Source organism: Pagrus pagrus (assembly GCF_965226575.1).
Source record: "Pagrus pagrus genome assembly, chromosome: 8".
Lineage (NCBI taxonomy): Eukaryota > Metazoa > Chordata > Actinopteri > Spariformes > Sparidae > Pagrus > Pagrus pagrus.
Window position 1 is genome coordinate 12,031,671 of NC_140192.1, and position 17,976 is coordinate 12,049,646.

General features: G+C 41.3%; 2 protein-coding genes across 4 annotated transcripts in view; both read left to right on the forward strand.

The window, feature by feature from the left end:
- kiss1rb (KISS1 receptor b) overlaps nucleotides 1-8,497 on the forward strand; it is a 36,220-nt gene extending 27,723 nt beyond the window's left edge. The window contains exons 2-8 of one of the 3 annotated variants that reach the window (XM_084358870.1): nucleotides 4,930-5,022; nucleotides 5,323-5,566; nucleotides 6,005-6,129; nucleotides 6,649-6,784; nucleotides 7,037-7,275; nucleotides 7,360-7,512; nucleotides 7,767-8,497. In XM_084358870.1, coding sequence (XP_084214996.1) covers nucleotides 5,344-5,566; nucleotides 6,005-6,129; nucleotides 6,649-6,784; nucleotides 7,037-7,275; nucleotides 7,360-7,512; nucleotides 7,767-8,003 — 1,113 coding nt within the window. In that variant the 5' untranslated portion in view covers nucleotides 4,930-5,022; nucleotides 5,323-5,343 and the 3' untranslated portion in view covers nucleotides 8,004-8,497. The remainder of the gene's footprint in view (nucleotides 1-4,929; nucleotides 5,023-5,322; nucleotides 5,567-6,004; nucleotides 6,130-6,648; nucleotides 6,785-7,036; nucleotides 7,276-7,359; nucleotides 7,513-7,766) is intronic. The other 2 variants (XM_084358869.1, XM_084358871.1) reach the window with 2 other exon arrangements.
- A 1,631-nt stretch (nucleotides 8,498-10,128) lies between these two features.
- Nucleotides 10,129-17,300, forward strand: psat1 (phosphoserine aminotransferase 1). The gene is made up of 9 exons (XM_084359338.1): nucleotides 10,129-10,320; nucleotides 11,247-11,307; nucleotides 11,678-11,747; nucleotides 13,159-13,364; nucleotides 14,176-14,348; nucleotides 14,525-14,694; nucleotides 15,289-15,417; nucleotides 16,636-16,773; nucleotides 16,883-17,300. Exons 1-9 carry the CDS (start codon nucleotides 10,264-10,266, stop codon nucleotides 16,983-16,985), a joined length of 1,107 nt encoding a protein of 368 aa, XP_084215464.1. The 5' UTR covers nucleotides 10,129-10,263; the 3' UTR covers nucleotides 16,986-17,300.
- Nucleotides 17,301-17,976: the final 676 nt, after the last annotated feature.

The following is a 17,976-nucleotide window of genomic DNA, read 5'->3' on the forward strand; positions in this document are numbered from 1 at the left end:
CGTCTGCTCCGCTCCACAGATTTAGGCTCAAAGTTAACACTGCGGCTTATGGCGGAGTTGCTGGACTTCTTGTCGCTCTAGGGCTTCCACAGCCAAAAGTTTAAGTCGCACATCTGAAATAAGATGATCATATGAAAGCCAACAAGATTTCCTACATTTCTATGTATATATTGTCTATGTGAAGTAAAAGCTGTGGGACCCAAATCAAGCAGAAGAGAGTTTTTTTCTAAAGTTTCTGCAGCTCCTCTGCACTCTAGCGATGATGTCACCCACTCTAGCTCACGCAATACACACCCATTATAAACCCAGAAGAGGAGCTAAAAATCCTTCAAACTAGCTGTTCTTTCATCATTTAGCAATAAAAGCGCCACCTATTGGTTGATTTGCACCAAATTTTGTACAAACCCTCATCAGGCCATCCAACACAATTACAAAAAGTTTAGTGTTAATTGGACTCTATTTCATCAAGATAGGCAAGACTGTGTGTTTAGCCACAATGTGCAGGAAATTGTTGTTTTATATTTTGGGCGTTCTTTGGACTATCACAATTCTTTTAATAACTTTTTGTCAGGAGGGTCCATAGATGCTGTGTGCAAAGTTTTGTGGAAATGGGACAATTTGCCTAGGAGGAGTTCGAAAAAATAGGTTATCGGCATTTAGCGAATTTGCGAATGGAATTCTGGCGCGAAAGTGGGCGTGGCCTACATCAATAAATTCATCTGGATTCAGGGAACACGTAGACATAGGGTTTTAAACTGTGCGACATATTATGTGGGAGTTATTAGCCAAAAACGGTTTTGTCTTGATAACAGCGCCACCTGCTGGTCATTTTTGGTGTGTGAGTTACAGGGGCCAGTCTATACCACCCCAATGAGTTTCATATCCATAAGTGTTATGGTGTTGGCACAGTGCCAAATCTAAGATGAAACTGCCACCAGAGCGCCACCTAGTGTCAGATCGGTAACACATTCGTCAGGTATCCTCAAGAGGGCATTGGCAACGAGTGTACCAAGTTTTGTGTTAATCCGACCAACCGATGTTGAGATATAAAATAGTTGAATTTAAACAGCGCCACCTGGTGGTCATCATCCCACATTTTTAACAGAGCCTTAGGGCCTCATGTGGAAGTAGGATCCTGAGTTTGAAGTCATTCGGACACACCGACGTGGAGATATTCAACACTTCCTGTCTGGAGCGAAATCAGCAGGAAGTTATAATTTAATAACTCGAGTATTCTTTGGTATATCAAAATTCTTTTAATAACTTTTTGTCAGGAGGGTCCACAGATGCTGTGTGCAAAGTTTGGTGCACATCGGTGAAAATGCCTGGGAGGAGTTCGAAAAAGTAGGTTTGCGACATTTGGCGAGCTAGCGAAAAAAAACGTTAGGCGGAAGTGGGCGTGGCCTATATCAGGAGATTCAGCACAATTCACTGAAGGCGGGGATATAAGGTTTTTGAATGTGTGATAAATTATGCGGGAGTTATTAGCCAAAACGCACTTTCCTTGAGTATAGCGCCACCTAGTGGTGAAAATTCACAACAACAATAGATTATAAAATTTTTCGCCAGGTCTGATCTATATTCCAAGTTTGGCGAGTTTTGGGGTATGTTCAGGCAGTGAAAAATGCGATTTTGGGGATGGAACAATAATAATAATAATAATCCGAGCGAATCCAATAGGTCCTCGCACGAGATTCGTGCTCGGGCCCTAATTAAAACTGCGAGCAGTGATGAACGGGCCCTCGCAGTCCACGCGTGTCGGGGTGTGCTGCGGTCGGGGCCTGCCAGTTACCCGGCCGCATTGCCCGATTATTGTGTATGTATGTCTTAACTGTCCGTGTGTTAATGGGACTGCATTTGGTGAAGATATGGAAGACTGTCTGTTTGAACAGAATTTGCAGGAAATTGTTGTTTCATATTATGGCCGTTGTTTGGACTATCACAATTCTTTTAATAACTTTTTGTCAGGAGGGTCCGCAGATGATGTGTGCAAAGTTTGGTGGAAATGGGATTAATTGCATAGGTGGAGTTCGGAGAAGAAGGTTTGTGACATTCCGGAATTTTCAAATGGAAGTGTGACGCGAAAGTGGGCGTGGCCTACATCACACAATTCAGCTGAATGCAGGGAACACATAGATATAAGGTTTAAGAATTCACACCATGTTATGTGGGAGTTATTAGGCAAAAACGGTTTTGTGTTGATAATAGCGCCACCTGCTGGTCATTTTTGGTGTGTGAGTTACAGGGGCCAGTTTATAGCACCCCTATGAGTTTCATATCCATAAGTGTTATGGTGTGGGCACAGTGGCAAATAAAAAATGAAACTGCCACCAGAGCGCCACCTAGTGTTGGATCGGTAAGACCTTCGTCAGCTATCCTCAGGAGGGCATTGGCAATGAGTGTACCAAGTTTCATGTTAATCCGACAAACCAATGTGGAGATATAAATTACTCCAATTTAAAGAGCGCCACCTAGTGGTCATCGGGCAAAATTTTGAACAGAGCCTTAGGGCCTCATAGGGAAGTAGGATCCTGAGTTTGAAGTCATTCGGACACACCAATGTGGAGATATGCAAAACTTCCTGTTATGAGCGAAATCTGCAGGAATTTGTAATTTAATAAGTTGAGTATTTTTTGGTATATCAAAATTCTTTTAATAACTTTTTGTCAGGAGGGTCCACAGATGCTGTGTGCAAAGTTTGGTGCAAATCGGTGAAATTGCCTGGGAGGAGTTCGAAAAAGTAGGTTTGCGACATTTTGCGAGCTAGCGAAAAAAAACGGTAGGCGGATATGGGCGTGGCCTATACCCAGAGATTCAGGAGGATTCACTGAACGCGTGGATATAAGGATTTAGAATGTGCGACAAAGTATGTGGGAGTTATTAGGCAAAACGCACTTTCCTTGATAACAGCGCCACCTAGTGGTGAAAATTCACAACGACGACAGATTATAAAATTTTTCGCCAGGTGTGACGTATATTCCAAGTTTGGCGAGTTTTGGGGTATGTTAAGGCAGTGAAAAATGCGATCATTTGGGATAAATAAAAATAATAATAAACATTACAATTACAATAGGGACCTCGCAGGTTTCCTGCTCGGGCCCTAATAATTAAAACTGCGAGCAGTGATGTACGGGCCCTCGCAGTCCACGCGTGTCGGGGCATGCTGCCGTCGGGGCTTGTTCATGCAACAACTTCCGTTGAGTAATGAAAAGTGAAGGCAGTCAAGGGAAAAACGGTTTTGTCTTGATAACAGCGCCACCTAGTGGCAATTTTTGGTGTGTGAGTTACAGGGGCCAGTGTGTACCACCCCAATGAATTTCATATCCATAAGTATTATGGTGTGGGCACAGTGCCAAAAACAAAATGAAACTGCCGCCAGAGCGCCACCTAGTGTCGGAGCGGTAAGACCTTCGTCAGCCATCCTCAGGAGGGCATTTGCAATAAGTGTACCAAGTTTCATGTCAATCAGACAAACGGATGTGGAGATATAAATTACTTCAATTTAAAGAGCGCCACCTAGTGGTGGTCGTCCAAAATTTGGCACAGAGCCTTAGGGGCTCATGGGGAAGTATTATCCTGAGTTTCATGTCATTCGGACACACCAATGTGGAGATATGCAACACTTCCTGTTTTGACCGAAATCTGCAGGAATTTGTTATTTAATAACTTGAGTATTCTTTGGAATATCAAAATTCTTTTAATAACTTTTTGTCAGGAGGGTCCACAGATGCTGTGTGCAAAGTTTCGTGCAAATCGGTCGAACTGCCTGGGAGGAGTTCGAAAAAGTAGGTTTGCGACATTTTGCGAGCTAGCGAAAAAAAACGGTAGGCGGATATGGGCGTGGCCTATACCCAGAGATTCAGGAGGATTCACTGAACGCGTGGATATAAGGATTTAGAATGTGCGACAAAGTATGTGGGAGTTATTAGCCAAAACGCACTTTCCTTGATAACAGCGCCACCTAGTGGTGAAAATTCACAACGACGACAGATTATAAAATTTTTCGCCAGGTGTGACGTATATTCCAAGTTTGGCGAGTTTTGGGGTATGTTCAGGCAGTGAAAAATGCGATCATTTGGGATAAATAAAAATAATAATAATAATAATAATAAACATTACAATTACAATAGGGACCTCGCAGGTTTCCTGCTCGGGCCCTAATAATAATCATTACAATTACAATAGGGTCCTTGCAGGTTCCCTGCTCGGGCCCTAATAATAAACATTACAATTACAATAGGGACCTCGCAGGTTTCCTGCTCGGGCCCTAATTAACATCAGTGTCACACTGTACTGCGGCATGTTGTTTTATTTGTTTGAGAAAAGAGGAATGAAGGTGGAAGATAATGCAGAAGAACCGATGTGTGATAACAAAGGCAGCACTTACATCAACTCCAGCTGTGTGATGGATGTCATGGCAGCTTTCAAAATGTCCCATGTGTGGAAGTGGAGGGAAATCAAGCTGGAGTGTCACCATGGCCCACAAGTAGCAGTCAATATGATTGTCCTGTTTGTTTGTTTTTTCAATGAATCATCTGTTACTGCATAGTGTTGATAAAATAAAAGGTGGTGGAACATCTTTCAACTGTGGTTAGATTTCAGCTGCACTTTAGAGGTTTAGCTGCAGTTTGTGCACACCTCTGGATTATAATTTATTTTTCTTATTTTTTTTTTATGTTTTAACATGTTTGAAATAAAGAATCTAATGCATGATGAAAAAATGTAATGACTTAATTAGAATCCAGCTGCAGCCATTTCACAGGTCACGCAGTCCTGAGTAATTACAGGCGATGATGGATGTTTTGTTTTATAGCTCCTATTATCTCAGTCGTTCTCTCTCTTGCACTCACAGAAGCACTCACAAACGCTCCCGTCCCCTCCAAACATCCCCCCTCCCCTTCTCTCCCGAGTTATGGTGGTCTATAAAAGGGCTTTCATCTCAGACCTGCAGAGTACAGAACAGCAGCCCATCAGTGACGGAGACGGGACATAACCCAGAGCAGAGAGAGGAACACAGGACAGGTAAGAAAAGGTCTGTTATAAAAAACGAAAGCTTATTCAAGATGCTTAAATATTTAATCTGGCTTGTCATGAATCTAAATGAGGAGGTATTCATTTAAAAAGCTAAAAGATACATATTTAAATGTACCAGTTTTGTTGCAATTTTTAATTTTCTTTAATTATTAACTTTGTTATTGTATTTTTTTGTGTTACATTTGCACAGTGTCTTAAGAAACACACACTGAGGATAAAAGACACTGCAGTAATATTAGCTGAGATTCTGCCAAATTCAAATATATTTTACGTGTGCCATTGAAATAGTCCTGGCTTTGATTTGTGAGGATGACGGTCGAACCAGCAGCCAATCACAGTCCAGAGGGCTCCGGGTCTGTATGCAATGAGTCCACATCTCAGGAGGGCCAAGGGCCCCCAGTATTGGTCGACGCCTGGCTGGTCCCCACTTTCTTCGCCCTCATCATGCTGATCGGCCTGGTCGGGAACTCGCTGGTCATCCATGTGGTCACCAAGCACCGGCAGATGAAGACCGTCACCAACTTTTATATAGGTAACATTTCTAAAGCACAATCACACCAGCTAATTTTTTGGCATCAGGTCAGGGTTTCCAGTGAGAGCTGCATTGCTTGATAAGAAAAGGAACAGGGACGTCCCACACAGGAGTTTAAAGGTTACAAAAAGGAAATTACCTCAATAAATGGTGGCTTTTGAAGAAAAAAGAGAAAGCATAGGTGATGGGACTCCAAATTAACAAATGACTGTGACGGTGGCTCGTAATTAACATAAAAAGAAGGCCATGCTTCAAATTGAAATGCCTTAAAATAACAGCAGATCCAAGACTGAGAACACAGAACGGTTGGTGAATTTTGACAGGCAGAAACCTCAGCCCCGGACAATATTATTGGTAGCAAAACAGTTACCTTTGGTCTTTTTGTCTCAAGCATCTCACCTCCATGTGTCTTGAATCACTGTATTTACTCTCTAACAGTTAACCTGGCCACAACCGATATCTTGTTTCTGGTCTGCTGCGTGCCCTTCACTGCCACACTATATCCGATGCCCAGCTGGATCTTTGGAGAGTTTATGTGTCGACTGGTGAACTACCTTCAGCAGGTGAGATACACACATGAACGCACAAGCAAACAGGCCTGGATTTGCTGGAAAAATGACAACAAAATGGAAAATGGCACTATAAAGATGCCAAACGGTTAAAATGGTAAAGTGACAGTCGCAATAATACATCGCAGGATTATGGATATTACTACATGCAGAATAATACTAAATAATACTATTTAGACACAGCTACCTAAATAATGCAGAACAGACTCTATACTTCAGAAGTATATATAATTTGTTTGAAGCTACAGTAATTCAAGTGAAATTGTATAGCTGTAAAGCATGTAGACACTGATAGTTTAAAGTCTGAATATATTGTCATACATAATGCCATTGTGGAATTACATTTTCATTTTCAAGTTTACATTATCATCTTACTGTAATGTAGTCCTCTATGGACTTCCATACAGTCATAAAACCAACAGAAAAACAAACAGAACATATCCTTTGCGTATGTGTCAAACAGAAATAAACTTTGTGTGTGTGTGTGTGTGTGTGTGTGTGTGTGTGTTTCAGGTGACTGCTCAGGCCACATGTATCACTCTGTCAGCTATGAGTGTGGACCGCTGCTACGTGACTGTCTATCCTCTGCAGTCACTGCGACACCGAACGCCTCGCATGGCTCTGGCTGTCTCTGTGTCTATATGGATAGGTATCACACAAATACACAACACACACACATTCACACTGGCAATGACATATCGGTAGCAACTTATTGCTTTTATTTGTTTCAAGAACCTGCTGTTTGATGTAAATTATTCACTGCAGTAAATGGATTATAGCCCCAAATTCTCCTTTTGAAACGTGGCCTTTATGTTATGTTAAAACTTGATACTGACTTTGTTCTAGTGACAATAAGTGTAACCTTTCTGAGTCACACTGTCATGTCTCCTGTCGTCTCCAGGCGCTTTGCTTCTGTCGATCCCTGTGGCTGTGTACCAGCGTTTGGAGGCAGGATACTGGTTTGGCCCTCAGACATACTGCAGTGAGGTTTTCCCCTCAGCCCACCTCCAGAGAGCCTTCATCATCTACAGCTTCCTGGCCGTCTATCTTCTTCCCCTGCTCACCATCACCGCCTGCTACGCCTTCATGCTCAAACGCATGGGGCAATCCAGCGTGAATCCAATCGATAGCGGCTACCAAGTAAGAGAAAGATATGGAGTTACTTAATAAACGCACGGAGCACAGAATGAGTTTCTGATCATGACGAAGCCTCCCTAACTCCAGCTTCAGGCTCAGGCAGAGCGAGCAGCAGCAGTGAGGGCGCGAGTATCCCGGATGGTGGTGGTGATGGTGGCCCTGTTCCTCATCTGCTGGGGCCCCATCCAGATCTGCATCCTCCTGCAAGCTTTTGGCCTTCGCAGTTATGTTCTGTACAAGGTGACTTACTCTCCATGATGTTTGGCTGTTTATCCATATAGCTGGTGTAATAGCTTTTCCGAAAAATGATCAAACAAATTGGAGACTTTTTGAATATTCCTTGAGATGAGATGTGGATGCCCAGTCTCAGTGTATCTACCAGGCAGCGACAGTGAATGACAGGACTGTGGGGACAAAAATCAATGCTCTTGCTTCAAACACTGTGACACTGATCGATTGCTTTCATCTGACTCTGTTTCATTTTGCATCCACAGCTGAAGATTTGGGGTCACTGCATGTCTTACTCCAACTCCTCCGTCAACCCGCTGGTTTACGCCTTTATGGGCAACAACTTCAGAAAGGCCTTCAAGCAAGCCTTCCCTGCCGCTTTCCTGTGGCGTACGCGGAGGAGAGTGAGGGTGGGAAACATGGACGCAGAGGATGTGGGAGAGGTGGATCGCCAGGCACCCAAAGGAGAAGCAGAGATGTACTTTCTTTCATCTGGGTCCTAAAGGCCACACTGAGCGATTGGACACTGTGCACTCATTGTTTATTTACTGTTTGTTCTGGAGATGAGAGCAGGGATGTACACATCATCCATCCACCATGACACAATGTGGGCTCAGCATAAAGAGTACTGAGAACACCAGTGAATAACACACACACACACACACACAAACACACACACACTAAGTAGCCGTGTGATCTCTTAAAAAGGACAAACCAGTCAGTAGCCTCTCGTGACGAACACGAGCTGCTGAAATGTAATTATCTCTGTCACATTTTCTACCTTAGCCGAACTGATGCAATCAGTTCACTGGATGTCAAGATGTTTGAGCTCCTGGTTTTTATCTATTTCTCAAGGATTTGTAGATTTGTGTAACAACTGTAACTGTTAGTAACTGCATCCACAGCATTGAAAGTCTCCCTCCAGTAAAATATGTGCTTTTCTTCTGGTTTCTACGAGAGCTTCACTCATATGTGCAGAATTTAACACTATAAGGCGTTAAACTGGTGGACTTACAATTCAAACATTCAAATTCTGTTTGGTCTTTTTTATTTTGTGTCATGTTTTTTCTCCAGTGTGTCCTCCTATTTGTGTCCTAGTATCATCAGGTTAACCCTAACCCTACATGGTGAGTTTTGGGACTTTATCTTGGTACAACATGTTAACAAATACCAGCTCTTCAAATAAGTCATGTCACTTTTATTTGTATAGTCCATTATCACAGATCACAATTTGCCTCAAGGGACTGACCCCCTCTGTCCTTAGACCCTTGATTCAGATAGGAAACAGATAAGGACAAGACATGCAACAGATGTGTGTGGAGAATAGACCAACATAGCAGAACTACAATGTGGACGATCAGGACGGTAAAAGTATAGATAGAATATAAACATACATTAAGAATTGATCCAAGAGATTGTTGAGCAACGTCTGCCACCATGGGAGGCTAATGTTGTGCTGGTCTGTATACAGCTAGTCTCCACCTGAAGCGCTTCTTTGTCTGTAAATCCACACACTTCTGCAGGTTATCCGTACTCCTGTACGTCTGGCTTCTAGTACATTGTGTTAATGTGTGCAATAGGGGCAGTTTTGCATTGACATAGCATATATAGTACAGGGAATGAGAGTGTTCATAAAAATAAATGAAGTAAATTATATTAAGGGTGCGTATGTTTGGGCTTTTTGTGTAGTGCAGTGCTGGGTGCAGCTCATCATGGTTTAACTGGATTTTGATTTTGTCATGAGGCTTCTCTGCTCCTCTGAGAGCCTCTTTACTTACCCAGAAATCCTTCCTGTCCTCCTTCAAACACAACCTGAAGCTCTGCAGACACATTGCATCTTTAAGATACTAAACAGAACTGATTCTGAAATGTCCAACTGCCTGCAGGGACCATTGATTTATTGGTGATAAGAAGAGCTAAAGGTTATATTGCTGCTGTGTGTTCCCCCAATGTCTTAAAAAGCAAGTTTTCCTTTAACACAGTGGACAACTATAGGCTAAACACTGACATTATATTTCAGCCTTTCACTGTAGTTATTTTAATACAGTGACAGAAGGGTTTAGGGTCCATTAGATAGTCATGATGATTACAAATTTAAGAGCAGTACATGAAGCATGCTCACAGTCCTGTGGCGTAACAGTGCGGCCAATCAGTCTCGATCTAAATCGATATTGACCAATGATATCCGTTTACCAAGCAGACATGTGACACCAGCCAATGAAATGGCTGGCTGAGAGTTGGCATCCTTGTGTTGCCTTCACGTGATTCCGAAAACACAAGCGAAGGAACAGTAAGACACGGACTGTGATACAATACAATAAAACACAATAAAACAAGAAGCACCGGATCATTCATTACAACATGACTGATAACATTAAAATGTGTATTCATTATGCACTTTTAAAAATATAACTACAAAGTGCTTTACATGGTTGAACCAGGTTAAAAAAAACATTAAGATGAACTAAACACCCAACAATAATATAAGATAATAACAACAACAACAATAAAACATCTTAAATGCATTTTTTAAAATACTACTGTTAATATCCCAGTCACACATTAGCTATACAGCGTGAACTTTGTTTTGTAAGTCGAGCTAACTATTTTACGAGGAGCACCTGAACGCAGCATTTCACGCACCGCCATCCACGCCGCCGAAGGGAGTCGGAGGAGAGTTTCAGTCGAGCAGCAGAGGCTGAAAATCATCCACATCTCCGAATCAGTCAGCCGTCATTTGAGCACAGCAACTCATCTCACATCATGGACCAGAAACAGACCATCAACTTTGGCGCTGGACCTGCTAAAATCCCTCAATCCGTAAGTGTAGATCCTCATGTAGCTTGTGTGAGTGAATAATGTGAGAAATAGCTGTGTGTGTGTGTGTGTGTGTGTGTGTGTGTGTGAGCCTCCCGGAAGAGGGTTATATCACTTTGCTCTTAGTTTGCAGATGCACGCTGCAGACATTTTCTCACCTCGACACTTGTGCTTTTTAAAGTGATCGATTAAACATTCAAAACTGTGCATGTTACATAATGTCCCTCTCATAACGGCGGGCTGGGATGCAGCCTTGCGGTTTTTTTTACTGCTGCTGCCGGCGGCTTGCCATTTGTCAGCAGCTCCAACAGGCTGAAAACGCAGCGTTGAGTTGCATCAGCCTCCTCTTCATTCATGTGGAAACCTGCTCCTTTGTGCTTCACAAAGACACTGCCTCTAGATGGCAGAAAAACACCTAGTCTATCAGAAAACAATAAATCACAGCTCTCACTTATCAAGTTTTATGGCTGTGCACGCATCAGCTTCCTGTGGTTTTAACAGTTAAAAAGAGCAGGCTCAGTTTAGACCTCTGCTAAATACAAATACACTCTGGTCAGGAGAAAGAGGTTTTTGTTGTAAGGAGGGCCGAAACTGCCAAAATCAAAAATGTAATAAAACATAAATGACTACAAACTAAGTGCAATATTAAAAGTAATTAAGTCATAAAAACTGACATGATTTAATTTGGATTGTTTTGTGAACTATTAATAAAAATGTCACTCAGCTTCACTGTACAGGGGGGAGCCACAGTGGTTATCTCTAAACCTTAATAAACGTCACAGGAACAGGAAGTAACTCCTATCCACGTCTCAAACTATGCTGTGTTGGGCCTGGAAAGTCATGGAAATCTGGATAAAAAGCACTGTGAAACACATCCTAAGTCTTCGTAGCCGTTTGTAGTCTCTAAAGAAATTATTTACATGTTTCAGGTGCTGATTCAAGCGCAGAAGGAGCTCCTGAACTACAGCGGCACTGGCATCAGTGTTCTCGGTGAGTAGAACGACCGATTAGTTTCACTTAAGATAAACATTAAGTTACCTATGCATCGTCTCCAGCTCATGTGCTGTTGACTTTATTCCTGTAGAAAAAAACATTATGTATATTGATTATATTCCATTGTGGGGATTTCTTCAGTTTTTCTTACATTAACAGTAAGATCTGAACTCATTAAACGATAGGCTCACTTTCATTGATTGTAGTTAACTGTATTGAATGCCCCAATAGCTTCCTCACTCACTGGAATCTGTTTTATACAGTACATGTGTGAAACGAGCCCAATATAATGAAAATCTGCTAAAAAGGAGAGCAAATGTCAATGTGTGAGATTAAACTGAAATGTTTTTGATTTTGTTCACACCAGAGATGAGTCACCGATCATCAGACTTCAGCAAAATCATTAAGAAAACAGAGAGTCTCCTGCGAGAGTTGATGTAAGTGCTGCCTTTGTTATCACACATCGCTTCTTCTGCATTATCTTCCACCTTCACTCCTCTTTTCTCAAACGAAGAAACAACATGCTGCAGTACAGTGTGACACTGATGTTAATTCTTATTATTCTGCAAAGTCAGCTCAAACAATATCTGTTTTAGGAAATGGATAACAGGTCATATCCAGTTAGAACGTCACTATATATTCCAGGGCATACTTGCATGAAAAATACCCAGAAGAACAGAGTAAAACACAACTAATGGACGGGTGACAAGATGGGAGCGATCATATTGCTACATTAGTAGTTACCGCAATGTTTTTCAAGACTCTGTTATCATTGTCTGTTTCTCCAGGCTGTCTTGATTGTTGATAGATGAATGCCAGACAGATTTAGGCTGCACAAATAGTCAGTCAGTGAAATGGGTGTGTTACTTTCTCCACAGACATTAATGTATGATTCATCAGAGAGAGCTGGACCTTGAAGCAAACCATGTGTATGAGTTTTCATGTTTTATTAATTCAACTAATTTTTTTGTTTAGGATTTTATATATGATAAATAAACTGCCCTTTTTCTCAGAGTTGGTCAAAACCGACCCAAAATAAACTTCCAGAAATCTCTCCTGTAGTTTGAGGCCAATTGATAATGACTGTATGTGGAGCTAGTTCAACCAGATTCTACCAGTGTGTATTTTCCAAGTCATTTTCAAAGAAACAGACACTATCGAGTCAATTTAAATCTACATTTGAACTGGTCACAATAATCCTGGTTCCATACTAACATTTGTTGTAAGGTAAATGTTTGCATTTAAATATAACAAAGCCAAACTGTGGAGAAACAATATTGTTACGACCCCCTTCAGGAGGTGCACCAAAAGAGGTCTAACGCGATTAACCAAATCAAGTTGCAGTTTAAAAGAAGATAAAGTTATTAAATGAACAGTAACCAAACAGAGTGAAAAAACCCTAAACGATCAGTAAAAGCCCTCTACCCTAACACAAAGAAACAACATAACCTAATTGAAACATAGCAACAAAAACTGGACTACCACACCCATCAGATAAACATAAAACAAAACATCATACCACAGCCAGCCTCCAGGCTGACTGACTGCATTTCTGGATAGAAGGTGGAATAACCCCTCTTATTGGTTTATAATCAGCCAGACGGCTTTCACCTGGAAAGGTAGGAGGGCAAGCATCAGCCACAGTTGCACGTTCTGGCCAGCAGAGGGGGAGCATGTAATGAATATGCAGTTTTAACAATTCATCCACACCAGTATAACAGTCTACTTTTGTAGATATTTAGCAAGCTGTATCTCTGTTGGATATGAATCAGTGTAAGAAGGTTACATCAGTGTAAGGTCCGTCTGCACTGTATACATGTTTTAACACAGTCACCTCTGCCCTCACAGAAATATCCCAGACAACTACAAGGTGATGTTCCTGCAGGGCGGCGGGTCTGGACAGTTCAGCGGTGTTCCTCTCAACCTGATTGGCCTTAAAGAGGCCAAGTGCGCCGATTACCTGGTGACGGGCACATGGTCAGCAAAAGCCGCAAAAGAAGCGGAGAAATATGGCAAAGTCAACATTGTCCACCCAAAGCTGGATTGTTACACGAGTAAGTCTTTGAGCACAGTCTGAATAGTCCCAGAATGTAAGTTTGGGGACTCAAGTGATTTCTTTTATGGTATGAAGAATTTCGAATATATTTCTCTTTTTTTTTAGGGGTTTAAAGTTTAATTTAATTGCCGTCATGAAATCAAAAAATAGTTTCAGCTCTCACGAGTTGGTCATTATCATTCAGGCTGCATTAGGACAGTCTCTCAGCAGAGTCTGGCTGCCCGTCCAGCCTGTTACATAATGAACAATGGAGCCGACCACTAGTGAAAGACTCTGGAATGTGAGCATGAGTTTTCCACATGGTTGTGTCTGATCAGGGTTCACTGGGGTTCTGGTTCATCCTAATATTTCGAGGCAGTTTAACAATGTTTTGGACTTGGCTTTCAGTTGGAAATGTGTGGATTAAAAGACAAAAGCTTCATTAGACAAAATCCGAACAGGTTGCTCCCTCTCTCCTCAGACACATCGGTTTGTATTATAGAACTCACTTCACAGTCTGCCGTCATCCAGAAAGTAGAGTGTTTAGGTTTAATTTTCTTTTAGCAGAAATGAAAGTCATTTTGCACATCTCACATTTGTCAAATGGTCACTGAAACAAAATACAAAGAAGATCCAAAAAGAGGGCAGATTTTCCTCAGTCCTCCCTTTTTTAGAGAACGAATAATGACCCAGAGCATCGGTATTTGATGACCTGGGAATGAGACTTGACAACCAATTACCATACTCCAGAATTGCCTTCCCCACCTTTGAAGTCCTTCACTGTATCTAGGCTTGTTGTTTGAACTGTTTTCTGTTGTTGTTCTCTCCAGAAATTCCCGACACTGGCAGCTGGACCCTGAACCCCTCAGCCTCCTACGTGTACTACTGCGCCAACGAGACAGTCAATGGCGTTGAATACAACTTCACACCTGAAACAAACGAGGTGGTCCTCGTATGCGACATGTCCTCCAACTTCCTGTCTCGGCCTGTGGACGTGTCGAAGGTGAGGACAAAACTAATAATGTTACCGCATTAAATATTCAGCTCTTACAATAAAATAATAAGACAATTCATATCCTTTTGACACTCTATCTTAAGTGAAAGATAAAGCTTTTGCCTCCACAAGTAGATAACTGCTGTAGACAGTCACATTTCAATGTGTCTTTTTGCATTGCGTAGTTTGGGGTGATCTTTGCCGGGGCTCAGAAGAATGTGGGCTGCGCCGGGGTAACTGTGGTCATCGTGCGAGAGGACTTGTTAGGCCATGCTCTGAAAGAGTGTCCAATTGTCCTGGACTACAAGGTGCAGGCTGAGATGAACTCCCTCTACAACACACCGCCGTGTTTCAGGTACACACTCACCTGTTCGTATCATTAGAAGCCCGTTTCTTTCAGATTGAGGATTATCGGTCTATTACTAAGCAAAAACATGTTGAGATTTTGACCGATTTATATTGTCTCCTCGAATAACTGTTCATTTTTCACCAGATAAGATTTAAAGGGATATTTCAGCATTTTTGGGAAGTGCTCTAATTTGCTTTCAAGCTAAGAATTGCATGAGTAGATGTTAGAAGATTATCCCATGTCAATCCACAACTAGTTGTTTTCCCTTTTTTTGGGGATGGATTAAACAGACAAGGTTTAACATGTTAAATATAGTGAGAATTAACCTTCGACCAGAGCCAGGCTAGGTTTAGATTCTCTATAGTACGCTAAACTAAGCCTATAACGACATAAAAGCGGTATTATTATTTTTTTTTTCTTCATATAACTCTAAGAAAGCAAATAAGCTTGTTCCAAAAAATATGAAACTATTCCTTTTTGAGGATATTTATAAATGTTTTGCAGTCCTGTAATGATTTATAACTGAATTGTGATGTAAGAAAGAGAAAACACAACCGGCAGTGACAGTCATCTTTACCACCTTGATTGTGTGTTGTTCAGCATCTACATCATGGGTCTGGTGCTCGACTGGACTAAAAACAACGGTGGCTGCGCTGCCATGGAGACGCTCAACAAGCAGAAGTCCTCGATGATTTATGACATCATCAACGCTTCCAACGGTTTCTATGCGTAAGTGTCACAAAACCTTAGCGACAGATGGTAAAGTAGGAAATTCACGAGTGCAATTCACAAATCTACCTCTACCAGCAAAAAGTACAGCATCTCTGACTGAATGATGGTTTAACTGTGCTGATGGGTCATAGAAGCTAAAATGAAGAATGAAATACAAGATTCCAAATTAATTTATTCGTCCCACATAAAAATACATATAATACAGTACATGCATAGACAATAACGAGACATAAGTACACAGTAAATACACAATACTTTAACTTCAAGGGCTAAGAAGGAAAACATGAAATGAAAACATTAGCATCATTTGGTATCCTAACAGAATGTGGCCTTATTAATTAATTATTAGATCACTAACTATTAAGACACTGTAATATGATGCTCAGACTGATTTGAATTTCTCTTTATACTCCCGTCTCGAATTACCACCACAATGAGAACGGATAGAGAAGGAAATTATTCAAGAAGATCTGGATTATTTACACAACGTAATCATATGTCAATCAACACAGTATCAGTATTTAATTTTTAAATATCCTGGTTATTGTCAATATTGGTATATCATGACATCCCTACCATCAGCATATTTGACTTGAAGAGATGGTCTCTTTCTAGCTACAGTCAAGAAAAACATGGCAACAACATGGCAACAATAGGGCTTATTGTATTTAAATAAAGTTTCTTAATATGCTTTGTCTCATATAACGTTGGCAGTCTTGCTTGGCTTACAAACACTCCTTTTCAAACTTCATAAAACTATGAACGATGTTTAATGTCACTCAATATGAAAAAACAATGTGTCATGAAATGCTGACAGAACCTTGTGCCCTTATCAACCAGGTGTTAAACAAACAAATAATATTACTCTTTCCTTTTGTTTTTTTTCTTTAGTGCTGACATTCACACGTTTTCTGTGTGCATTTCACCCTCCAGCAGTTCGCCTGCTAAATATGAGCTCTTTTTCATAATAAAACTTACGGGAAAAATAATAATAGCCTCAAGCAAATTGAGCATAGGCTACTAGAGCTAACTAAAGGACATTGATGTCAAACACCACCCATTGAACTTAAACTCTCTGTGTTAGCCACCGATAAACGCCCCTCCTATGAATCGTTTTTTAAATTTGACTTTCTTGGGAAACTGATTTTGTCTAAGTGATGAAGTAAAAAATCTAAACTAGAAGTGCAGTGCTTACTGCTGTGTCTCCCTGTCCAGGTGCCCTGTAGATGTGGCTTGTCGGAGCCGCATGAATGTACCATTTCGTGTGGGGAAGAAAGACGGCGATGAGGCCTTGGAGAAGAAGTTTGTGGAAGACGCGTCCAAACGTGGAATGATATCACTGAAAGGACACAGGTTTGTCAAACGCATGCGTGCTGCTGTTGCACCTCTAGAGAGAATACAGGGTCCGGATGCATAATGGATTAGTTTGCTTGGAATTGACCCTGTTTGTCTCCTCCTGCAGGTCAGTTGGAGGAATTCGTGCATCTCTGTACAACTCTGTGACGGTGGAGGAAACTGAAGCCCTCGCTGCCTATATGAAAGAATTCCAGAAGGAGCACCAATAAAACAGGCTGTACTTAAAGTCAGCTGATGCCACACAATGGCCTTTACCTACTACAGTAATGTTGTTTACCTCTACTTGAGAACCATGTTGGGTCTGGGGGTGCACCTTTTAGACGTTTTGTAACACTAATTGTTCCTCATAAGCTTTAACCACTAACGTTTGCAGTAGGGTCTTAATTACATCTGTCTTTCATAGAACTACTATGTTTAATGAATCTGACTGTCAGTGCTTTGATGTACATACTGTAACCCGTAATTCTTGTATCTGGTTCAAAATATATTTACATTCCAGTAAATGTGACTTGGCAGGACTTCGATTTTTGCATTCCTTGTCTTATGTTCTGTTATATGCACCATATTTTGTCATTTAAAACATTTATAATTATGATAATAATAATAATAATAATAATAATAGAGTAATAAACTTTCATTAATAAAGCACCAGAGTTACAAGGTGCCTCACAGGCAGACATTAAAGTAGGCTACACGGGGTAAACGGGCATATTGAAGAAGGGTATACTTAGATGTTAAAATAACCACAATAAAAAATGCATTTTTAAAAAAGCACACTAGTTAAGAGTCGGCCCTGAGATTTAAAAAAAAAAGTTTTCAGTGAGGATTTAAAGGTGGACACAGACTTGGCGATTTATAACCTCTAATATCAATGTGACGGTTTCTCGCCGGCCTGAAACTGTCAACCAGAGAGGGCAGTGAGAAACTGCAGCTAAGCCTGGTGTTCAGTTCCTCTTCAATAAAAGTTTGCAGCACGGCTACTTTGAAGCACAGTTGGTCTTTTGCCTGTGAGGTTAAGCAGTCACCTCCTACTACTCCGCTGACAGCAAAAGCAGCTCAGTATGTAGGAGTGAACAGGTCTAGAAAACATCAGCAGGGCGGCTGGATGGCTTCATGGTGAGCGAGACCGTCCTCCATCTGGATGTCCAGAGGCCAGTTCCCTGTTGTATTCACCCCGCTGAGGCTCTTCACTGCAGCCGT